At 44.0% G+C, this 25,578-nt stretch overlaps 1 protein-coding gene across 6 annotated transcripts in view; it reads right to left on the bottom strand.

Moving 5' to 3' along the window:
- Positions 1-520: 520 nt before the first annotated feature.
- SLC20A2 (solute carrier family 20 member 2) overlaps positions 521-25,578 on the bottom strand; it is a 59,562-nt gene continuing 34,504 nt past the window's right edge. For 3 of the 6 annotated variants that reach the window (XM_080375684.1, XM_080375683.1, XM_080375682.1), the window contains 6 exons: positions 23,541-23,657; positions 22,658-22,861; positions 20,632-21,220; positions 8,711-8,896; positions 7,922-8,006; positions 521-2,224 (listed from right to left, as the gene is read on the bottom strand). In XM_080375684.1, the coding sequence (XP_080231810.1) occupies positions 2,060-2,224; positions 7,922-8,006; positions 8,711-8,896; positions 20,632-21,220; positions 22,658-22,861; positions 23,541-23,657 (1,346 nt within the window). In that variant the 3' untranslated portion in view covers positions 521-2,059. Of the gene's footprint in view, positions 7,415-7,921; positions 8,007-8,710; positions 8,897-20,631; positions 21,221-22,657; positions 22,862-23,540; positions 23,658-25,578 lie in introns of all 6 variants that reach the window. The other 3 variants (XR_013926080.1, XM_080375685.1, XM_080375686.1) reach the window with 3 other exon arrangements.

Here is a 25,578-nt window from a genome sequence, read left to right as displayed (position 1 = left end):
GGTGAGCCCTTCCAGCCTCTTCCACAGGTGCCAAGTTGTCTTTGTGCCTTTACTGGCTGCTCTGGTCACTCAGCCGCTGCTCACCGTCCCACCTGTTTGCTGGTGCTATTGGTACCATGGCTCTAGGGTTTCAGAGGGGCTGGAAACTGAGTGCCATGGTGTTGCAGCAATGAGGATATTTACAGAGCCCTCGAAAGGAGGGTTAGGGGAGCACCTGGAGCCAGTGAGCACCCGGTGAATACATTCGAAGCAGCCCCCGAGCTCCCAGACTTCACCAGGGTGACACCCATGAGCCAAGCCCCGTGCAGAGCGAGGGCTGGGCACTGGGGCTGCCGGGATGGCAGGCAGAAAAGGGAGGTTTTGTCAGCACTGCACACAGTGCGGTTTCATCCTCACTGACCTCGGCGGACAAAGAACAAAAGGCGGCAGATGCCAAGGAGAAGGTTTTAGCTGCCTGTGGAGCCTTCCTGTTACGGCTGGCACGGCTGAGTAATGCTCAAAAAACCCAAGAGGCAAACAGTGATAGGGGCTGTTTATCTTTTTATTATAAATTTAGTATGAATGACCAATGGAAAAGTCACAATGGAGTACCAAGAACATTTTATCAAAATTTTAGCAGCATTTAAACAGTAATAGATTCCCAACCTCCTCTGGGCACCCCTTGCCCTTTGCTTCCCCACCCACAAAACAGTAACCTTCACCCAAATGTGCTTTCCAAAGCCGTGCAGGGGATGTAGCTAGCCATTTCCCCCTGAGCTGCCGTGAAAAAATTTCATCCCAAATGCTGGTTACCATGCAACCGCCATCCATGCACAGCCAGGCTCCCGTCCCACCCCTGCAGCACAGCGGGAAGCTGCTGAGCTGTGGCGCGGGATGGGACTCGCCAACGGGACCCAGCATCTGCTCGCATCCTTGCCATGCTCCTGACATGCCAGCCCTTGTGTGGGTCAGCACTCCCACGGGCGCCCACACCTTCAACCACACCACCAGGGCTAAGCCCGTTCCCTACCCGCTGCTGCCCTTCGGTTCTGTACGTGGGGGTGCCGCGCACCCCACAGTCCGGCTCCTGTACCTGAGAGTGTGTGGTTGTGGCTGGATGGACAGAAAACGAGGAGACTGACGGTCCGTTCTCCTGCTGGAGTTGATAGCAGGGCAACCAGGAGCGGAGACTTGAAGGGGAAAGGTAGAAGGTGAGCAGTGACGTACTTCAAATTCAACCCACAAAATGAAGTCAGTCTAATATCAGCTAATGTGGAGAACTGTGGTCTGCCTACTAAGTAACGAGAACTAACTTTTTTGTGCGTGCTTTTTTTTTTTTAAAGTTACAATAAGACATGAACAGTACTAATCCCAGCCTCGCTGGCGGGAGCTTGGTGAAAACAACATTGAGTTAGAGGTGGGGAAACACAACACACACTCACACGTGTAGACAACGACATAGTATCGGCAAGCTATTCCCCTGCTTCTTTGGTACTTCCTAAACTTTCTTATCCAAAATATATAAGGGAAATGCACCATTTAAAAGTTACTGTTTGTAAGTATTTACACAGCCATAACCATCATGCTATGATACACAAAGATCAATATGATATGAACAAAGTTATTTTATGAAAAGCACTTCTGCACATTTTTATTTTGTTCCAGTATCTTAATAGCTTTAAAAAAATTCATGTGTTATGCAGTCCTGTACCTCGCTTCTTCTTATATCAAATGGACAAGAAACATTTCCTAATCCATACTCTTCTTCAAAAGATTAAAAAATTGCCACCAAAATGATACACTATGTACAAATTTTACTCAATATTAAATTCTAGGCAATTATTTTCACCCCACTGATAATATAACTTAGGTATTGTTACCTACTATATGCATATATATTTCTTTAATATATAAGAAATGGCACCACATCACCATGTCACCAATATGACACATTGTTATGTACAGTAGATAAGAAGTTAGATATGGAAGATGGATCCTCTCTGACTGGTTCTTTCATGGGAACGCTTCTCCCCTGGGTAGTAGCTTGGCCATTTCCCCTTTTCCCAGCGGGGGAGGCTCCTCAGATGTAAGGCAGGATCCCGTACATCAGCAGTGCCATCACTCCAGCGCTGAACAAGCCAGCTACCGGCACAGTCACAAACCATGCCAGGAAGATGTTGCGGAAAAGGTGCCAGTCGACAGCTTTCTTGGAGCGGATCCAGCCGACGGCCACCACGGAGCCGACCTTGGGAGCGTGGGGAAGAGAGAGGGAGACGAGATGTGAGGGGTAGGTCCAAGCAACAGTAACATGCCCACGGCCACACCAATGCCAGTCAGCTGATACCAGCTGATACCAAATGTTCTGAGATAAAGGATCCCCTGATGATACTGATGGCTCTGTTCTGGTGGGGTCACAGGAGGGCGACGCTTCCAGGGTGCTTTAACCTTTATTTTGCAATGATCTCCTGCTTTTCCACAGGTCTCGGGGGCAGCCAAAGGAGAATAAATGTTTGTGGGTTTTTCCCTGCCCTGCTAGCTCCCGGATCGGCCATGAGTGCAACCGAGGCAGCCCTCCACCTGCCCGGCACCTGGCTTAGTCTGTAGGGAAGAGGGCAAGCATCCACGGAGTCTGCCCAGGCTTTGGTCTAAATGATAAAAACCCTGGGGAAGTTGTTTTTGAGGCTCTGCTGGAGAGTGTGGCATGGGGCCAGCTGCAATAGCTAGTACGGTTCCTGTCCCACTTGCCTGTTTGTTCTCTTGCTGGTTTGGGATGTCCTGCCTGTTCACCCAGCAGCTGCTGAACTCCTGCAGCTTATAGTCTCACATATGGAGCTGACTCCAAACCGCACCTATGTATTTCAATACTGTGGGCTATAAACAGCAATGGCAATGTAAGCAGCTAAGCTCACCCTGGAACAGCGATGGTAACTTGGCAGGGGGCAGACAGACCATGCAAGGTTAGATCCAGTACAGCTGCCTACATCAAACTCACCAGCCCAAGCCTTCTGAGAAAAAACAGCCCTTCTGGACCACCCAGCCAAGCAAAGCACCCAGAGCTAAAATCCTCCTTGTGGAAAAAGACATCAGCCTGATGCTATGGGGCATGCAAACTGCACGGACATCAAGAGGCCTGGCTTCAGGTGGGCAATGGATAAACCACCAAAATATCCTTCAAAGGCACTGTTGCCAGGGCAGCTGGGTAGGTCAGTGTTTTTGAAGACAAACACGCTGTGGCATGGGCAAAGCTACAACCTTTTCTTCCTTCAAATGTATTTTCAGTTAATGAGCTTGGCTATAAACACAGCAGATTTTTTTTTTTTTTTTTTTAAGAAGGAAACTGGACTGAGAAAAACATTTCCAGTACAAAATGATGCAAAAACTTCAAAAACGCTGCATTCTTTCTGCCCTGGAAGTGGCCCTCCATGCTGCTAACGACAATGTGTAAATCAGTGAAAGTCTATTCAAAGCATATGGTAAAACAGCTAGAAATGTGGATGGAATACCCTGTTTTGAAGAAACTTCCAAGACACACCTGGGCTTGTGCTCCCTGAAATGCCATCCCTGCCTCCCCTTCCCTGCTTCTTTTCTTAATTAGGGTATCAGTCCCTACCTGTAGATTAGAAGATGGGCTGCTCCCCATGTGTGGTGCCAGGAAAATGATAAATGCTGGGAGGACAAGGAAGCAGGGAGAGACAGGACAGGCATACTGAATCTGCATCTTTCATTAACACCTATTTAACTTCTAACTACTGCTTTTTGCAGAAGAAGTTATTTGTGGAAGACCCCGTAACTCTAGGGAAATAAGACTCAGAAAAACACCTGTGACAGAACAAGGGAAAACTAAACTTGATACTCTAGGACTGAAAAGACCTCCCTCTAAAGCTTGACCCAATAAGGGAATCTGATACTACTTAATCTGAATATCCCTAGCGTGGGCAATACGCTATTCTGTATTCAGGAGCTATAAGTGTATTTAGGAGGTGCCCAGCTAAGAGGAATCCTACAATTCTGACTATATCAAAGCATTAACCTGAGGAAACTTTGTTTTTCAGCAGCTCAGGTGTTAGGCTCTGCTTTACATTTTGCACATCCTTAGCATCCACCTGTCATGCTTGCAACAAGAAGCATTGCTTTTTGAGCTAGCCTGCAGCCTACGTATGACAGTCTCTGAGTCCCTCCTGAAATTTAAAAGGTATCAGCAATGATGGCATTGGTAATCTGTTTTAAACATTATTAAAGTTTAGTTTATTAATAGTGATTTTGATGGACTACAGGTTAGGAGAGTAGCTAAAACTTGGGTGTAGGGACACTACACCGTCTGAAGAATTTCAGATGGTATCTACTTTGAGATTGGTTTGAAACCAGTGCAGTTTGCCTTCAGTATGCTCTGCTCAAAGCATTACAGAAATACTTTTGGCTCTCTTGTTCCTGTGCAATGGCACATCAGAATAACACACAGAACATGATAATTCTGTCACAGCAACACAGAATATTTTTCAAAACCCCAAAATCGTAATAGCAAAACCGAACTGATAAGTATGACCTCAGCAAAGTTGCTTTTGCACAGAAAAAGCATTTAACTCCTGCACTCTGATTTTATCCGTAAGCGAGCACGTTCAATCTGTTAGAGCCGAGAAATGCCTGTTTATTTCTACATCTTGTATCTTAGAATAAATAGCAGGCAGTGTGTGTAAGATTCAATACGACCATTTGCCTACCTGGGCAGCAGAAAGGCAAGATACGCATTCACACCACACCAGCTTTTCAGTGCTAATTCCCAAAGGAGGTTGGAAGGGTGCAGGCAGAGCGACGTGGCTACCATGTTCAGACTCACATATCCCTTTGGAGGATCAAAAGGTTAGGTCTTTCCCTCAGGCCCTCTTGGAGGCTTTCAGGGGAACTTTCCTCTCCCCTTTGACTTGTGGCGGGGATGATGATGCGGTTCAGGCTCTCAGCAGGCACTGAGCGTGGAAAAGCTGCTGGGCTGCAGATTTAGGACAGGCATATTGGGTGGTGGCCACCTCATGTAGACCAAACCCTCTGATTTAGGACCCAGTGTAACTCCTGATGTGAGAGGGTGTGACAGATTTTTCTCAGAAGCTAATGCTTCCTGCTACCAGTCTCCAGTTTGCCACCCCATCTGCCCCAAGACTTGAAAACTGCCACTCAGAGTTTTCCTTCATTCTTGGTCTCCACTTTTCATTATAGTCTATTGTTTCACCTCAAACAGGTCTCCCTCTACCCAAGATGTTTCACGCTGCTCCTTCTTTGCCATAGGTTTATCTAGTTGCTGCACGCTCAGTTGACTGACACCCCTTCAGTAAGGCTCCCACTTTAGCAAATGCTATTCTGCTGTAGAGCAAATATTGGGGAAAGGAATACTTCCCACTCGCTGATGCCAGAGGCTTAGGACCAGGCTCACCCTGAATCCATTTTCTTTTTGATTTCAAGGGCAAAATAATTTTTCTGCTGATTTTTAAGGTGGTGTTTCTGTCTCAATGGCTGACAGCACTTTCAGAGAGGCATTCTCCCATGGAGCAAATGATACGTAACAGTTCTTTTATTCCTTCACTGGGCCCTTGGAGAAAACAAGGAATGCATCTGTTACAAGTGTTTGCTGTATCTTGTGTTGATCGCTTAGAATCTTTCAACTCATGATCTCATTATGCTGAAACACAGAGTCGGTTATAATAATGTGACATCCTGGAACGGTCTAACCCTATTGCGATGGGGATCTTCCTATTAAGAATGATCCATCTAATGAGATGCAGCAAACTACAGGGGAGCAGATACGGACTAACCACATCAACTGCTTTTATGGAAGTGTTTTTTGAAAAGAATTAGTTTGCTCTGCAGTTAGAAAAGACCAAACTTTTAACTGCATTGAGTCAATGAATACCTCCTAATGCTGCCCTCTCATTAACTTATGGCTTCCAAGACATTTTCTTTTTAAATTCAGCCCATTTGTCTGCACCCAAGTGTATTTTCTCTTTTACAATGAGTGGCTAGAAGTGATTCATGCATACAACTGGGATAATCAAAGCTGTATTATTCTCTCTGGCAGATTCTTAATCATGCATTTGATATACCAGTCAGCTTAAAGGGAGGTGTTTTCAGGCTAGCATTTTTAGAACTGGATCATGTTGTTATTATTTTTCCCCTCCCTGCTTGATTCAGAGGCACCAGAGTTTGGCCAACACCAGGCAATCTGAACAGCCTTTCAGAGCAGCTCAGTCTTGGCTGCTTCTCAAAGAACTCTACACCAGAAGAAAGAGATGATTTTGCAGTAGAGGAAGGCTTTCTGAAGAAATGGTTTTCAGCAGAAAAAGGCTGAATGAACCAACTTGGGGCATTTTGCAGCATCGATGTGTGGATTTCATTGACTCTTTCACTGGAAACCAGGTCAATGTCACAGGCAAGGATGCCTGGCTTCTGGCCAGCCCGCCTGCCACGCTGTGGAGCAGTTAGTCCTGAAAACCTGCCTGCCCCAGCCAGAGCTGGAAGGGCTCCAAGGTCCCCAGGGTGCAGCAGTGAATCCTACAGGATCTGGCTCTTGTAGGGCTTGGTGGTATGTCCCGAAGCAGAGGGGGTTTGCTGCTCTGCGGTCTCTGATTTCAGAGGGGCTTTCCCATGCCCTGCCAGAGGGTGAGGGATACAGACAGCTCTGCATGTCCAAGAGCTTGGGAGTCCATGGGGAAGCAAAGAAAGATGGGGTATTTGGCTGAGGAATTTCCTGGGGAACGAAATTCCAAATTCCCACTATGTTATTCCAACAGTGTAAACGTCCACATGCTCCCTGTTGCCTACAAACGATATAAATGTCTTCTCACACAGCGTATATATGACACAATCGAATTCTGCTCATTACCCAGCTTACGTATGTACTTCAAACTGGTCTTTTTTAAAAAAAACCAAACCAACAGCCTTGTTCAAATTAAAAGGGCCAGATTCTGTATTATAATGCACAAAAGTGAGGACAAGTTGGTTTAAAAGAAGAGAGACATTAAAATATTAGCTTAAGATGTAGCAGTGTTTTTCATACAGGTGGCTCTGAAATACACGTAACCGGGATCACACAAACTATGAGTCTACATTATTTTAATAGGTCTATATTAGTTCAACATGATCACATAAGGGTGAAAGACGTTCCAGACTTTTGTGCAATTACTTATAACGCTGACTTTGCTTAGCCATACGAGCTTTAAAAGCGGTTCTTGTTATTTTGCGATCACTGCCTGCACGGCACATCGCATAGTGAAGGCAATCTGCAACGATCGGTATCTCTCGTATTTTGTTATGGTTTGTCCTAGCGATGTGATTTACTGATGTGATCACTGCAAACTCCAATACCTTGCAATGGGTGGAGCTTATTGGAATACCCACATTTGAGGCTACAAGTACCGTTAGCGCACACATTACTTCAATGCAAAATCCACTGTGAAGAAATAAAAAAAAAAAAAAAAAAGACAGATGGAAAACCTGTAGTAAAAGAGTTATATGCAGGAAATCCCATGCCATGCACTTATCAAGAAAGTGAAGTATAAATGATGAATGGTGCGCAGCCTCTGAACAAGGGAGAAATGCTACCCAACCAGGTTCAAATGGCACCGTCAGAGGAAACCAGGCTCTTCCCTGTAATCATTTGCTTTAAAATTGAAGTCATGTTTTTGCAAGTGCTGTTTTTCTTTAGCCACAGCTACAAGGCTCATGCTGTGCTTGATGTCAGCAACTTTACTGTGACAACTCCAATGCGTTTTTTGGGAGCCTGATTATTTCCCAGTGTTGCTGGCACAGCTGAGACAGGCTGACGCACCTCCACCTAGCTGTCCTCCGTGACTGGCTGTTTTCCCCTCGCTGTGCCATTATCCGCTGGCTCGAGCGGCACAATTTTAAGATGAATAGTCCAGACTGCCTTGACTGCAGTCACTGGGCAAAGGCATACCTTGCAGTGTGTAGTACTGACAGGAAGTCCAACATTGGAAGCTACCACAACTGTGAACGCCGAAGCCAACTCAATAGTGAATCCACTGCGGGAAGCATAAGAAAACACTTCACAATCACTCTTTGCATCAGTCTGGACTGATACCATGCAGCGTGCCAAAGTCTTACCCGTTTCTTCTTTCGACTGTTTTATCTCCAACTGATTTTTGGCATAGGAATAAGTTAAGAGAACAAGGAAGGGCTGAATAATGGGAACGGCACAGGCTAGTCATCTGTAGTAACCCAGCTGCACGGCTCATTGCGTCAGGGACCTTTACTACTCTACGCTGCAGTGAATCATGCCTAATTAGTAATTCGGTTAAGCACCAGCAGAGGTCGAGTATGCATTAAGGATGAAAATTACTGTAATAAATACATATGGTTTTAATAGTCTGAAGGGCACTAGGAAAGCCACTGTAATCTTGCCATTTCCAAATGCACCTTCTGCCACACTAATTAGGTCATCAGCACAACACTCTGTTCACGTAGACTTCTACACCTCCAATGCATTCAGTATTAGTTTACAAGGTTATCTTTTTTCCTTTCTTTCTTTCTCATTTCTTTTTCCTCTCCCTTTCCATTTTTTTCTTTCATTTTTTAGAAAGACGGAGAAGTCAAAGCCAGGTTATCATCAAAATCAAAGCACAGCAAATCCAGCAGACAGCGTTACAAACAAAATCCCGGAGCAGCGATTTCTCAGATTGATTAACGCACAAAGTACACACAACTGTAATGACAACTGTGCACCTACCTTGATGGTGTGATTGGAGTGAGGTCTTTACCCATGGTCTGGATAACTCTTCTACCCCAGACCCAGAGACCCACACAGATCCCGACACCTCCATAGAACAGCAGCCAGATGGGAGTTGACGCTTCTTGCATTACACCACCTTGCTCATAGATAAGCCAGAGCGCGACAAGGGGACCAATTGCATTGCTGGAGAAACAGGAAAACATCATCCAAGTTACAAAAATGCAGATAGTTGCCTTGAAAGAAGTGTCTTACTTTCTGTGTGATTTTTCTTCATCGTGTGTGCAGCACTGCTCTGACTTGACCCTGCAGGCAACACCCTTCCTTGCTCAGAAAGGCTGTAGCAGGGGACTCTTATCATGTTGCTTTTTCATTTGTCACCTCATCACTGATAACTATAGTGAATGTTGAAAGGAATTTCTCTCTTACAAATGGTTTCCTGAAATGTCAGAGTTGGTAATATCTCATTATGTCTGTTCTGGGACAAAACGCAGTCTTTTCAGTACTGCGCTGAAATTACCTCGAAATTTACCAATTTAAGAGATCTGCATCTTTAAAATTCAAGTATTAAATTAGCTCTTTTTGTCAAAGAGGGAAATTAATGAACAAAATTACCATCACAGACAAGAAGATGCAAACATAATCTAGTCTGAGAACCTGTAACGTTTGAAGATATGATCCGAATGCAGCCAGGAAGGTGACTTAGTCTTCTTCAAATGCATTGTAGAGCTAGTTGGACCAGCTCAGAGAGGACTCCTTGGTGATACAGAGCTAGTGTAAGCCCTTTTTGCTACCCTGCTGCTGCTATCTAGAAAAACACTAAAAGTCAGCAACACTGAAGACCCCACTCCCAATGCAGGTCATTTGATATTGGTGGCTGGAGTCTCCAGTGCCTGGAGTGAGACTTCTGACTCTGTTTATTCTAAAAAGGCGTCAAGTTTCTAGACATGAGAGTTAGAAGAGAAACTTGAAAGCTGGTATCCAGTTACTTTAGATGCTTAAATACTAAAAAACAGGTAAGAACTTCTATATCCTTTTTTCTTTTTCTTTTTTTTTTTTAAGTTCTTTTACTAAACTGAGTACCCGCTTGCCCTGCTGAGCAGCATTTATCCACCACCAAAAAAGCCTAAGAGAGGCAACACTGCACTTACGTCTAAGTAATCATGAGGAAAGCAGAGCAAACCTGTCCAATGTCATTCAAGAAGTCTGAAAACCATCAGGAAGCTCCCCTCTTTGTAAACCGATAAGGAGCGCGGGTCGCAGCAAGCACTGCAGGCAGGACCGACAGCTATGCTTGCCCCGCAGCCAGGACCAGCTAAATTTAGTTCCTGGTCTCGCTCCAAAGCACACAGATGGAGTAACGGCCAGTTTTAACATCAAATGTTGTACAAACCAAGCCACCGTAACCAACAGTTAATAATTTACTTGAATCCCATCTTTACAAGATACAAGGTGCTAGGGGCTGAGTGCTAATGGCCAAGAGATGAGGGTCGTCAGCACTGCAAAGCTCAGTGCATCTGAGCAACATGAGACCCTCCTTCTTTCTTCTGGTCCTTGAGAAATCAAGCTCTAAACCCTGAGAAGCAGTCCTGGAGCAAAGTAACTAGGAACGAAATTTCCCTTAATTTTCACATACACCAACATTCAAGCTGTGAGGCAAACAAAAATATTTCAAAATGCTCTTTGATACAAAAAGGAATGAATAATTCTTATGGATTTTGAAAAAGAAGCTGGAAACAAATTAGTCAGCTAACATGGATAATAAAATCCAGTGAGTTTGAAGACAGTGGGTAGTATGATGAAGAACTAAATACACTTTAAGTAAAGAGTGATTTCCACTAGCAAAAATACTTTAAATTTCCGGTCCAATACTGTGCTTGAGTATGCATTTGATTTATTGCATTTTTGCATGAGTGAAAGGATACTATGTGAAAAGTCCTTAGTGCCTAAATGCAAGATTTATTTTACCTTCAAGGAAGAAGAGATTCTTGATCGAAGCATTTCTAATATTTTTAAGTCATCCTGCAACTTCTTTGCCAGGGTTTTCAGGTGTGGATTAAATTACTTGCACATTTAAATGCCTTGTTGTGTATAGAAAAGGAACGGTAATTCACTGTACCTTCAACTGATGGATGCAGAAGGATAGCTAAAGGCAACTAAAACATTGATCAGATGAATAAAGGGAAAACTGAACATCCCTTCTTATAGTGCTGTATGACACAGGGACAACCCTCCCTGTTGAAAGTAACAGGTACATTTGGAGCGAGCTCAGGCTCTGATTCCTGACTGTTCTGAAGAGATTATGGATGGATATTTGTCAGTCCTAATGTAAATGGGAAGACAGAAAAGGGTTCAAAAACTACAGCAGCAAACTATGCTCTTTTGTACCAAAATCCAGTTTTAATTATTTGCAAATGCTACACCTCTGTGAATCAACTAAGCTTAATCCTTGAAGAAAAGGTTATTTTCTTATTTGTGGCAACGGAAGGCAAGGCAAAACTCTGCTGATTTATGCTCAGCCTTGGAGGATCCGCGTGGCTGATGCTGCCCAACAGATCAGAAGAGACAACACTGATGCCCAAGGAGGCAGCACTTCTGATACCTTCCCTGCAGGAAAAGAAAGCAGAGGAGCACAGGATCCATATATGCTTGGAAAGTCAAAAAGGTAATTAACTGCATTTTCATTTGGGCGTATCTACACCATTGGTTATCCACACCAGGCAGACATTTCTCCTCTCCCTGTAAACCACGTTCAATATGACTTCAACATTCAGCTCCTAGGGACAACGGCATTTCCCAGCCTGAATACCTGCAAGTGGCCGCCAGCAGCCAGCAAACCGGCAGTGGCATGCAGCCGGTGGCTCTGATCTACCACCATCATGGCTCTTCAGAGGGCTCCTTCAGCTTCTGGATTCGTTCAGTAGGTCCAGTCCCAGGGGCTTGTGGTATCAATGCTTCCTATGTCAATGGAGAACAGCTTTAGAAGCCGCCGCTAGGCCTGTCCCACCACAAAACTGCCAAAAGCTCACAATGAACGCATCTGACTCATGAACTGCAAAGAGTAGGATCTTGGTACTGCACACATCAGCTTCGAGACGTTACCACGAGCATGTGCAATCAACTGTCCTTGGGACTAGGCAGAGTTCATCTGTAGAAGACAACCAGTCCCAACAGGAGAGTAAGAGAGAAACAACACATCAAAAGAAACCCCGCATTGTTAGATAAAAGACTTTGCTTTGAGACCTTCTGTGGTTATAAGATGTCTCCTACAGCTGAGTGACTAAGCAGATGAACCATGAGGACGTTGGCTAGAGTGGGATGTGGCTTTCACAGTATTTCCCACCAGTTCTATCTCATTTGACTGAAGACATGATTAGCAGGAAAGCAGACCTCAAATCTTCCATGCATTTGGCTAGGACTCATTTCACAAGTCTATTTTCAAGAAGTGCTCTTACTCTCCCACGCAGCTCTCTTACTTGCCTTAACCAACTCTCCTTTGTGCTGGAGCTCCAAGTCTTATTCGTGGTAGTTAAAAGGGAGAAGAAAAAAGCCTGAGGTGGTCATTCAGGGGCTCTGATCCACTAACCGCATCTATCTATGTGTAAAACTGTCACTATGCTCCTCGGTAACTGAAGTGCTTTCGAGGGTGTTACTGTATTATTTAGCTATTGGGTTTAAAGGCCAAGATAAGCTACTTCTGTCATGGTATTACTTTAGTTTTGTACACCTCGTATCTTTTTTCCACTGAAAACAAGACAGTGGCCATTATGAGTTAACTTTGGGATGAGTTTATAAAATGTAATGGCATAAGAAGCCTAACTCCTGAGTCTACCTCTCGTGAAGTGTAGTCTCCATGTCCAGTATTTTTCAGTAGGCTCCACCAGCCCCGGTTACTTACAGGGCACGGGACGCTGGAGCAGGGGAGGCATGCAGGGGTTGTTTGCCTTCACTGGAGGTGTGATACAGGATTAAATGCCATCTACAGTAACGCTCGTACTTGCAGACGCGTGTCACGGTGGTTCAGCGAAGTGCTGCTGAGTGTTTCTGAAGTGCTGCCTGACCCTCATGATGATTTCGCTAGCTCTCTCGACTAACATGAATTGGCATGACTTCTCTTTTTCTGCTTGCTTGTGCCAGTTGAGAATCTGTCCTGCACCATTTATAAAGCTGTTGTGAAAGATAGCATTTGACAGTGAATCTGTACTATAAATAGAGTTGGCTTCTCCTCTCCCCTGTGAGACAGATAGTATTACCAACCTAAAAAAAACCCACATTCAGCTAGCATGAGACAGGCTTAGAAATTACAGTTTCCCATGCACACACACACAAGCAGAAATTTTTAGGTATGTTTGGGTCACAAGTCCAGGTCCTTCTCTGGAAGAACAAGGACTACGGGGTTTTTGTTTGTTTAGTTTTAGTAAAAAATAGGGATTTTTTCAGTAATGGAAGGATGCCATCAGCTGCATGCTCTATTGCTAAATCCCATCAAACTTGTCATAATATTTCCTAAACTAGCAACATTGCTATTACCTCGCTACTCCTTATTTGAGGGGAGCAGTCTGTTGCTCAAAAAGACAATCTAATCACATTTGAATGCTAAGCTCTGAATAATCTTTCCATTATAATCCATAAACTACAGACTACTTGATGACCATGCTTTGATTCTCTGCTACCTGAAAAAGGTAGATTGTTTCAGCCACTTTTTCTAGTTGGGTGAAAGAAGTTTGACACATACATTATCACTGATTAAAACTGAATGACAAGTGCAACACCCATCCGAGAAATCTATATTAGGCTTCCAATATTATAAATACAGTTACAAAAACCCCAGACATTTCACTGTTTCCCAAACCAGTTTTTCACAAATGAACTTCCCATGGGGAAAATGAGTGGGATGGTATTACTGAGTATGCTGCAGTTATGCCTGGAGACAGCACTCAGTTGAGTAAGGGCACAAGAAAGATCGCCCTGTATTTACCAACAGGAAAAAAATATGTCTTAATCTCCAGAGATCTCAGATTATTCAGAGTTTTATCCTAGCTCCAATAATCAGACAGTTTTGAAATAGTACATATATCACAGTGCAATAAAAGTGTGTCACAGCTGTGCCCCATGAAGTGCAAGCTCCGGGTGTGTTAATGAGTCAGGAGGGCGACGTATTTCTTCCTGCAACGCATCACTGCGTACCGTAAATGCTGGCCCTAAACCCCCAACTCCCTGGACCCTGGAGGGTTGCTCTCATCCTCCCCCCTCGCTCACCAACACCAGCCTTCCCCCAGCAAGCCCTGTCACGGGCCCTGCTCACAGCAGGATGGGGAGGGATTCTCGCGTCCACCCGAGCCCCCTGCTCCTTGCTGCTCTCCTCCAGCTTGCCTGCGTGGCCCAACCAAGATGCCATGTAGCTGCACAATTACGGACACAAGTGAAGATTCATATCTACTCAGGACATGGGCTGCACTTTCAGGATGGACTGCTATTAAAAAGGGAAGAAATCAGATTTCAGGCTGTTCTCAGTGATCATAATGGACAGATTAGCTTCCTAAATATTCTAAGTGATCTTGACTGCAGCTGTCAGGGAGGACATAAGAAACACTCACTTCGTAATCAAGCCTTCTTACAGCTCCTTTAGACTCCTTATTTAGCCAGGAGACTGAATCCCACTAAGCTCTCAGTATGCACTGAGATACTGGCAATGTTCTGCCCCTTCCCTCCTTTAATCCCATTGCATTTACTTTAGCAGGAGGGGAAAAGGTGAATCCCACGGCTGTTTGTGTGTGCTGACCCAAAACTCCAGTGAAGTCTGTAGACAGGTGAAAGAAGAGGTTTCCTCTCCCTGTATTTTGGGTAAGCAGGTACTTCCTAGTTACACTTGTGTTGCTTTGCTTAGCAAATGTTCCCTATCTGGCAGCAGTTCAACTGAGAGAATATGTAGAAATACATAAAACACACTAAACATTTTTGCTATAGCTATGCAATAGTTTTAAATCCTGTCTTCAGTAATGTAGCCTATATCTTTTGGATAATAAAAGAGCCACTCTATCAAGCTTGTGCCATCAATCAATATGGCCTTCTCCGCAGACTCTAACACGAATGACCCCTTTTTCCTATAATATCGAAGTACGATTATGCAAGGGTAGTCCTGAAGTCCTCCACATGAAATTTAATTAGAGCAGCCACGTTCAAACAACTTATGCAGCAGGAACGCGGCAAAACTGAGATCCCACACGCAACCATGAAACGTCTGCAAGCAGGTTTCTCCTCCCTACAGCACGTACCAGCTGAACCTTGGTACTGCCTGTACCTTGGTGGGCACAAACATGGACAGGTGGCATGGTCTGCGGTCACCCTGTTCTGTGTGAGCATCACGGCTCCTGCCACCATCACGATAATAAACCACCTTCCTCCATGGCTGGAATCCATGAGCTGAGTGTAGATGCCTGCTCACACAGGCCAAGGCACATGGCTCCTTCTGTCATCCCCAGGGTTTCTCCTGTGACAGCAGGAATGATGGCCTGAGGCAGAGAGGGAGGGGTAGGAAGGGACAGAAGAGGCTACCCATTTATAGGAGAAGGAACCTGTACAAGAGAAAAACTAAGCACATGCACAGACAGGTGTGCAGGAGCACAAGTCTCATGCTTTTTCACAGCACAAACAGCAGATTTTAATCAGCAAACCTCACATCAGCCTACAGCATCTTTCCGTTTAACAAGCTCCAGAGTCCACCGCTTGAGTCAACAAAAGCGTCTTCTCATTTGTTTGGATGGGCTGCGGGCCGGTGCACCATTTGCTCATAGCTTTCTCATTCCCAAACCCCGTAGCAAAGCAGCCACAGCCACCGTTGTGCTGAGCACAGGAGATAGCTATGGGATTAGCAGTCCTCTCCAGCCATTTCCAAAACAGCCTGCCCAATTGCCCTCATTCTTGGGAGCTAGGTAATTCAGACATTCTTCCAGACTTTGAAACGCAGCATAAACCCCACAGCTTCAGCATCTCTCCCGCTACCTGCATTTATACAGGTAGGCTGCTGTGGCTGCAGCGCTGAGCTCTAGTCATCACAATTCCTGCTGAACCAATCTATATTTACAGAAAATAAGCTCAGTCCAACTCAACTAACAGGCGCATATAATCCCCACCAGCCAACAAAGCCCAGCCTCTCGGACTCTCTGGAAAGCTGGCTCTGAACAAGCATTAGGAAGCTGGCAATGCTCCTTGTGTCACGCTCCTGGCCCAGGTCTTTTTTTCCATCCTGCCCTTTTTATTCTCCTGTTGCCCTTGCAATGACCTGACGTGCTCCCTTTGTGCTCGGGTGCTGAGCCAGTGGGACCTGCTCACTTGGCGCCGCTAATTAAGTTCAACAACAACATTTTTTTCAGCGGTTCTGTCCCAACACATTTAGTCAGGATTTTAAATTCTTTAGATTTCATTCAGCCCATGTGCACGATGGTGTCACAAGGCTCTCGGCCCGGCTTAGTTAGTCCCAGCCCTGGAAGGGCTCCAGCATCCTTGACACAGCGTATAAGCTCTGTGGCAGGGGGGCAGGAGGGGATGGTCTGAACAAAACAGCCACCCAAATAAAGAGTTACCATGACTCCCTGTTTCTTTTAACACACAACTGCCCCAGCCAGGATTCCTGCTGATGTCAGCCTAAACATGAGCCCTGACTGCTGCAAACATCAGCTCCTACAGCACAGACGGCCGGTATCGCTATGATGCTAAAAAGCATCACCTTGGAAGAAACTGGGGGCCTAGCTACCCTTATAATGAGTTTGTTCTCTAGGCAAAGGCAAAAGACTCGTTTAACTCTTCTAGGTCCTGGGGAAAAGCCTGGGCAATGAAACAAGGGAGATCTCTGTATGAGCTTTTGCCCACTGAAGTGCTATCCAAACTATTATGGGGCACTCCTGCTCCATAAAGTGTTTCTGAGATGCATCCTGGTTCAGTCCATACCACATGCTTCATGCTTAAATATCCTCTAAAACAGGTCAACCATTTAACTACCTGCACTTCTTAATTTTTACACTAGCTCTTAGTTTTTCTCTCTTCACTCCTCTTTATCTACCTGCACTTCTTAATTGTTACAGTAGCTTTTAATTTTTCTCTCTTCGCTCCTCTTACCTGCTCCTGTCCCTTCAAGGGATATCAGCAAAAAGCCTGATGGAAAATAAATAGAAAACGTAGGACAAGGGTGAGTTCCAGGATGGGGAAAGAGAATGTAGGAGACCAGTGCAAAGAAAAAGATATGGACAACGGAGGTGCTGCCCTAAATATTTAAGTGAGAAGCTTAAAACCAAATGCTTTTTTGGGAAAGTGGGGTTTTAACAACAGGATTCGAAGCTGAGAAAAAAAAATAGAGAAGCAACTTGAGAGCAGCACCTAAAATGAAGAGAAGGAATGTGAACGAAGGAGGGAGATGAAAAGATAGCAGCCTTCAGTGGAAGACAGTTTGCCAATGCTTGCTTTCTTACAGAAGTGTGGACAGAAAGCTGTGCTACTAGCTAGTTTCTACTGCATTATTTTTAAAACAACACACTGCCTTTCAAGCTCTGCAGATCTTTATGTGACGTGTGGAGGAGCCAAGAGCCCAGTAAGAAGTCTTCTGCTCTGCTAGACAGACTGGCAAAATGTCTCTGCTACATAATCCACAGGATAGATATTTGCATTCCCAGATATCTATCTATTATCTACTCAACCTTTTTGGCATACAAAGGGGTCTTTAATTTTTATTTCTTAGCTGGAACTCAGTACAGCTGCAAGGATGGGTTCCTATCCAATCCTACTCCTAGCTTTGACAAAGCAAAGATAACTTGTCCTTTAGTTTTGCAATTACATTAATTCAGCTTAACAAGAGATTGGAATAAACAGCATTTAACAAAAATGCATGCTTCCTGGCAAATTTGGTAGGATCACTCACGGAAGTATAGATCTGCAAAACACTAAAAAAATATTAGTTTTCAAGAAAGGATATTGCCAAGGCAACAAGCCAGTCCAAATGTAGAATTCTGCAGGAATTATGCTATATGATGCAACAAAGCATACTGCACAGAAACCTAAACCTTGTCTTTCATCCTGGTCAGCTCCTATCAACATCAAATCTGATTTCTGAACTGACTGCACCCTTACAGATCATTTCTAACAAACTTTACTACCCTTGCCTCCTACAGAAAAGGCAAGCGACTGTAAGTCCTTGAGGAGTATGCACAGGCACCACCTACGGGGGTGGGCTGTGAACTTTCTGCAATGGTGTTTCCAAGGGCACATTACAAGAAGTACCAGTGGTGTTTGTCCTTATTCCTACGCTCCCCTTGGCACTTGCTGCTGGCCGCTTGCAGAGCACGGGTACTCGTCTTTGCTCTTGCCCAGTGTGGTCAGAGCAGAGGTCCTGATCAATGAAGACCATCTGAGAGCAAAGAAAGCTGCACTGCTGCCGTCTGATCCTGAGGATGATGGGACCCTGGACTCCTTCCCAGAGCTAGATCCCTGCAGATATGAAGGGAGTAAGAACAAGAGTGAGGACAGAAAGCTCTGTTCCAAATTCCCAGGATGCTGGATGGATGGGGAGGGAAGACACATGTTTCTAAGTGTTTTCAAGATGAGCTGCAAGTTAAATTGGGTGGCTGACAAGGGTGAGGAACAACAACTGTCCTCCTTGCTGAGCGGAGCAGCATTTGCCCGGATGCCTAAGGAGGACTAGGAAAGTTAGGAACGCTGCAAAGCCCCACTGCAAATGCTGAAACCAACACCAGCAAGGCATGGCTAACAGGGCGAGGGCTTAGCAGGAACGGGGCTCAGTACAGCCCCAGCTACAACCCAAGTAAGGATCGCTGCTTCGACAAGCAGCTTCTGAGCATATTCCTCAGGGGACCATATCACGATACAGGAAAGAGTGCCTACTGAATACCAAGCTGATGGCTCCAGGCCTAGGGATGAGGCAGTCCAGCCAAATCCTAAAGGAAAAACATGCAATGTTCCCAGGGACAGAGCAAAACCACACAAACTGCTCTTCAGTGACATGCCACTGAGATGGTGAGGTGCAACAGGGCCTTGCAGATGAAGCAATGTTATAAGCAGGTGAGCAATACGAATGCAGACGAGGAAGGTGTAAAATGTTCCATCCTGAGCCTACATCCTACGCCCTTTGGTCAAAAGTCTTGTACTTTGTGGAATAAAGCAGGGCCGAGCTTTCAAAGGGAAACAGGTTGGCAGATGAGTGACGAGATGCTATGAGACACTATGCTATGGTCTGATCAGATGGTGGAGGGCAAAGAGGTGCAGAAAAACATTTCTGAGACCAACTCTGAGATTCTGTCAGCTGCCTGAGTCAATATGAACATGAGATAAAGACTCCTGGAGGACAATCCTTTTCCATTATTCCTGGGAAATGATATTAATGTTACAGGATTTAAGGACAGACACACTTAAGCCAAATGACTGAAGGATGAACTCACTGGCTTCTTCCACACTCAAGGAGCAACTCAAAAGTGACAGCAGCTCTGGATAAAACCCCTGCCAAGGAGTACTGCTGTATTGGGCCCGGCTGAGCCCCACAGCAGCCCTCCCAGCGCTGTGCTGGTGTTGGTAGCTGGAAAGGTGGTGATAACACACCAGTGCTCTGGCCACTGCTGAGCAGCACTGGCAGCATCAAGGCTGGCTCTCCAACATTCCCCTCGCCTCGCCAGTAGGGTGGGGGTGGGCAAGATCTTGGGAGGGGACACAGCCAGGACAGCTGGCCCAAACTGACCAAAGGGACATTCCATACCGTATGACGTCTGCTCAGATGTAAAAGCGAAGGGAAAGGAGGAGGAAGGGAGGGAGGGGTGGGGTGGGGTGGGACGGACGGACGGCATTCATTATTTATGACATTTATCTTCTGGAGCCATCCCTACACATACCGAAGCCCAGCTTCCCAGGAAGTGGCTGAACATCGCCTGCGGATGGGAAGTAGGGAATAACACCTTTTTTCCCTTTGCTTCCACACGTGCGACTTTTGCTGTTTCTTCATTAAACTGCCTTTACCTTGACCCATAAGATTTTTTTCCACCTTATTTTCTCCCACCCTGCTCTATTGAGAAGGGGAGTGATAGAGTGGGCTTGGTGGGCACCTGGCATCCAGCCAAGGTCAACCCACCACTACTGTGTACCAGAACTATGCCAGGAGATGGGGAGCTTCTTAAATGAATGCGAGGAGATGAGCCCTAGGCCATGTCCCCTCTCTGCACGGGGTACAGGAACATGCCCAGAGCTCCTTGGGCATTGCTCCCTTTATTTGTTAAGGGAACTGTAGCAACTGGAGAAGCTGTATGTGCAGTTTATGAACTTCAGTAGGACTTTGATGCTAAGGCTTGTTAGATTTTCTGGGCTATTTAGAAATACATTGCCTCACACGGTCCTAGACCCCTGGAAAACTCCAAGCAAAAGATTCAGCAAAGGGGAATCCCTAAGGGCTGCAGCAATCAAAACGATGATGTTCTTTGCACACCTGTTTTCACAATGTGATAATCTAGTGACAAAATTGTCTAAACCTCTCATTTACTGATGGTCTCCAATCATGCAGTTAAAATTGAATGCAAAATCTGTGGGGCTGGGATTGTCCTATTTGCTTGTACATTGTTTGCCATGACAGGGGGGGTTCTCTCAATGCCTCAAAGCTTGCCAGAATTAAACCTGAATTAAATTAATTACTGCACAATTATTTAGCAGCAAATAAAAAAGATGCTCCCATTGAGAAGCAAATAAACCATAGACTGAGCAGCCCAACTCCTGGAAAGCACCAGGGACATCAGTGTCAAAAGCTTTGCAAAACACAGCCCTGACAATCATCTGCCTGCAGAAAGAAAAACGCTTTCCAATCGGCCATGTTGGCAAACCTTGGTCCGAGCACTGAAGTCATGAAATAGCTGGTTTGTGAGATCTCATCCTCTTACCTGACATCATTACCTCCATGGGCAAAGGATCCAAAGCAGGCTGTTAAGATCTGGAGGAAGTGGAAAAGTAGATGGACCTGAGACGTATCTTTCTCTTCCTTATCCTCTTCCACAGGATCAACTGGGGGCCGGTTAGGATCTGCGAGTTCAGAAGCCAACTTCATTTCCACGCCACCTTCCTCCGCCTCGATCTCTGCCTCGGCCACTGCATTGCAGTAGCTGGAGTAGCTGTCATAGCGAACCCGCTTCTTGGAGTAGGAAACAGTGTCTCCCACTAACTTCTCACTGTCCTCTGGAGTTGATGTGTCCGCTGCCTTAAAGGAGGAATGCACGGGCATGCCACAAATAGCAGCTGTGTAACAAGTGTAACTGTTGTTGCGTCGTAACAGTTTGTAGTTGTTTTCTTGCGCAGGCCTCTCATCGGCGGCCCTGTCCAGGTGTATTTTGTGGAGCAAGTCTTTGTATAAACCTGAGTCCTTGTGCACAGTGTGATAAACGTGGCCGTCACTCCTCACCTGGCCATCGAAGCTGAAGGTGCCATTGGTAACAGGCGATTTCACAGAGGTGTGTGTCATTGAAAATGCTCTTCCTAAAAAGGCAGAAACTTAGACGGTTTATTTCTACGAAATGGAGTACAGAAGCCCTCTCTCTCCCACTTCGTGAGACAATAAAAGGGCAGCAATACGAGAGTACAGGACAAAGAAGATTAGTTTGCAATATATGCAGTGAATAAGCCAAGATCCAATTCACCACCAGATAAGCTCTCTCATCTTCTGCGCAAAAAGAGCTTTGTTCCAGTGCTGGGTCTGCCCCAAACATGCTGTATGACCTGCAGCACGTCACTTGGGATCGGCTGTTCAAGAGTGATACTTGAAGGCTAATACCTCAGGTTCTTTGAAAAAGTAATTTCTATAAAATTCCTTTCTTGTACAAAAACGTCTACTTTTTCTGAGGTTTTGTCTGTGTCTCTGTTGAATAGGCATAATAAGAATTTCTGGAAAGGTGTTTTACTGTAATTTATACTGAATATGAGGTCACCTTTTGAAAGTATTGAAATAAATATTTTTTGAGACACACATAACTTTTTTTAAAAAATTAAAAATTCTCAAAAAGTGGAAAGCAAAAAAAATCACGTTCTGAAGAAATAAATCCTCAGCTTTTCCAGTATTTTATATATTTTATTTCTATGAACGTGGTGATAGTTATTCCCACTGTGTACATTTAACATTACCGTGTGCTGTAGGACACACGAAAAAGCTACAGCAATATTTCTGAAGACACTCTCTTTTTTATTTCCTGACTTCCTCGATTTCCACTGTGAGACATTCAGAATTGCTTTTAGCTATTTTTAAACTGGAAGCACACACTCAAAGGGCTTCACGTCACTACTTACTTGATTTCGTAAGAATCAGTTGAATATATCAGGTATTTATTAACCAAATTATAGGGCTGTGTAGATGTTAGCGAAGTGATATCAAAGTCAGCAGACCTCTAAGTGTGTAGGGGGGTGATCCCATCACATGGGAGAAGAAAAAGAGCTTTATGCATGCAAGCCTACTTCTTATAAATATACATTCAGAAAACAATGTGCGAGATTTTTCTAGGGGACACACTCCAAACGGTCATACATTTGTCTGCTAAAGCCCAAATCTTTTCATCTCCTGTGGTAGTATGCTAATCATCTTTATGCCAAATTTAACCTTCATACATCAGCAATTTGTGTTCTCTGTGTTTTTCCACTGCTTAAAAGGATGGAAACACCATTAAGGATACAAAGTAAAGCAAAACAGAAAGTAATTTTTGTTTCCAGCTGTTTCTAAAATTGAAATACAGCCCCAAAAACGTAATTGTTTTTAAGTCCTCTCTAGAAAACATCACTTGTAAATAAGCATCTTTCCCAACAAGTGCTGAAGATGGATTAGAGCTGGAAATCCCAAACACTAACTTAGCATTTACAACAGAGACCTACTTGCAGTTAAGAAACCCTATCAAAACAGGGAGAAGATAAACCCTCTTAGTTTCTTACCGTATGGTACACGTGGATGATTTCCATTTGCAATAGTATCTGATGCCCCAGCAGCTTCTGCTACGGAGCCAGTAAGGGGAATTGTGCTCTCATCAGATGCTTTGGCACCAGGAAGCTCTTTAAAGACAGGTGTTTCTTCATCTTGAATTTTATCAAGACTTTCATCAGATATTCTTGACAGTGCAGCATCTTTCTTTAACCGGCCTAAGGAAATAACAGAACTGTAATTTTCAACCCAGTCTATCCATCTTGCTGCTTGCGTTTCCATGGTTTGCATCAACAACATAGATCAACGTGGATACAATAACCTGGCTCCGTTTCATACACATTCTTTACCTAATTCTAAGACTTTAATCTGAGAAAATTCTAGAGCATCTTAGTTTCGTCCTACAAAATTGACTGAAGTAGGTAACTGAAGTAAAACACAGAGCTGCTCATTTATTAATGAAAACTGAAACTTTTCTCTGCGTTTTAAACACAGTATTTGTTGAGAGTAGCAAAGAAAATAAACCACTGTAAAGCTACAAGCTGTGATCAGCCCAACTTACTGTAAAGAAGTCACTTAAGAGATAGTAATTCTGCCAGATATTTCCTCTGTAACATTTCCTTAACAAAATATAAAATAGATGACATTCCAGGATTTATTTTCCTGTTTCTGCTAGACTCTAGAAGCGAGCACTGCAATGGATTGCCTAAGAAGGTTTTGAATTTCTACCACTGCAGGTTTTTAAGGGCAGGTTACACAAATATATAAGGAATAGTTTAAGCACATCCTGCCTGTGGGTGGGGACTGAACTAGGTGACCTCTCAAGGACACTTCCAGCTCTAAAATGAAATTTTCTGTGAATTTACATTACTCATTTTTCATCAAACAACTACTTACTTTCTATTTTTCTCTTCATCCAGGGGCACACAAAAATCCAGACTAAGATGGCAAATACTAAGGATACACCAACAGATATTAGAGCAATGGCCCACATTGGCAGTATCAGTCCCAGTACTGTGAAGACAAAGAAATAAAACCCAAGCAAACCATAAATTAACACGACTTAATTATCTCAGGCAGTGGAAAAGCAGTCTGTTGCAGAAAAGCCTGTGTTCACAACGTATTCAAAACCAACATGAATGAGCTGATAATTTTTAACATACATATCAGTTAGTGCAGCATTTAAAGGTCTAGTTGACATGCAAATGTTTGCGGGTTTAGTCCTCCAATCCTCCGTTACCCTACTGTGACCTTATTTCCAGAGTAGTCGGGGGTAAAACTCCCACATCAGGGCTGCTACAACAAGTTTGTAGTGATTTTATACACTAATGCATCTTGAATCATGTTGCCCATTAGGATAAGTATTTACCTGACCTTTGCTCTGGTCAATAAAGCCTGATGCTCGGCTTAATCTAAGCCATTATTTGCTTATGATAATAGCTTAACGTAGCACTTCAGAGCTGAGGTTTCAGTCCTGCAATGTGCAATCATGGCAATTACTGTTCCCGTAAGTATTTCCTTGCAGAGCTCCTTGTACTTGTTCAATTAAATGATCAGACCCTTAATGAAGAAAAAACTTGGACTCTGATCTTTCATACCCGTATATGCACGCCTGTCTTGAAACCTACATAATTAATTCATCCTTGTGAGTAAATGTTGCCAGGACAGAGGCCTCAGAGGGTAAATATGTGTTTCCTGAGTATCAAAACCAGAGTCCCACCTTCTTATTCACACACTTTTGAGGCTCTTAAGCTGAACCAGAAGGGACATTAAGATTCTTATTTCATTTATTTTGCTTAATGAGTCACTGCAGAGTGCCTGACCTACTTCTGCAGTACGACTAATGAGGAAATGTTAGTTATACAGCTGATTTACTGTGAAACATCTTGGATACGTAGCCAATTAGACTTGAGAAAAAGGAATAGTTAAGTTATGTTACCCTCAAATTGGGAACTTCTCAAGCTTTTTATTAATTTCAGTAATGCTGTGCTATGAAGTAGAATCTACCAACTGCATTTATCTAGTACATCAGGTCTTAAGAGAAAACAAACTTCTATTTCAAAAGAGGTCACTTTCTAAATCTGCTTTCTTAATTCAGGGGCATATTCAGGAGGTTTTCTTCAACTGCCTGTTCATTCATGGCTCTGGGGTAATAATATAATCTAAAGATAACATTTAATGACCGGAGTCTTCAATAAAGTCGTTGAGAGCACTGAACACCTTTTTTCTAAATTCTTCTGCTGCAAGTACATGTTTAAATGTACACTGCTTAAGTCAAGTTAAATACAAACATATAAATGCAAATATATAAACATAAAATATGCAAACATAAGCAAACGTAAATATAAAAACATAAATGTAAGTTGAAAGATAAACACTAATATAAATAAACACAACATACAAATGCACAAAAAATGTGCAAATATATAAAAATATAACTCAAGTCCTGGAAATGGCATGTATCATTTCCTTTAACTCAGTTGCAATGAAAACACAACTCCCAAGAAAGAAGATGCATTCAATGCAGGAACAGGCTCAGGGCTTCTTATCATTGAAGGGAAATTAAGAAGTGAATTTAATTACTAGGCTCCACGCCAGATCTGCCAGAACAGTGACTCTGCTGATTTCAATGGAGCTATAGTGTTAGACTGAGTGCAAACAGCCTGCCTGCTCTTCCTGCCCGCTCTGAACCTTCCCACTTTGACGCACGTACCTGGAATACCTCTGAGAGCTCAACACGCGCTCAGATTTACCAAGCCAAAGTCGGCAGCTCAATATTTCCCCTTCCTTTAAAGAGGGATCTTCTTTGTAGCTGTGTCATTCCCCACTAACTGGAGTGATCAGGAGGGAGTCACAAAAACGCACGCGCAAATAGAAGCATGTGGGGAGGTGTATGATGTATTGTTGCCCTCGTTAACTCCTAACATAGGAGGTA

This window comes from Falco punctatus, assembly GCF_963210335.1.
Source record: "Falco punctatus genome assembly, chromosome: 1".
Lineage (NCBI taxonomy): Eukaryota > Metazoa > Chordata > Aves > Falconiformes > Falconidae > Falco > Falco punctatus.
This window is presented reverse-complemented; position numbering and strand designations above follow the sequence as displayed.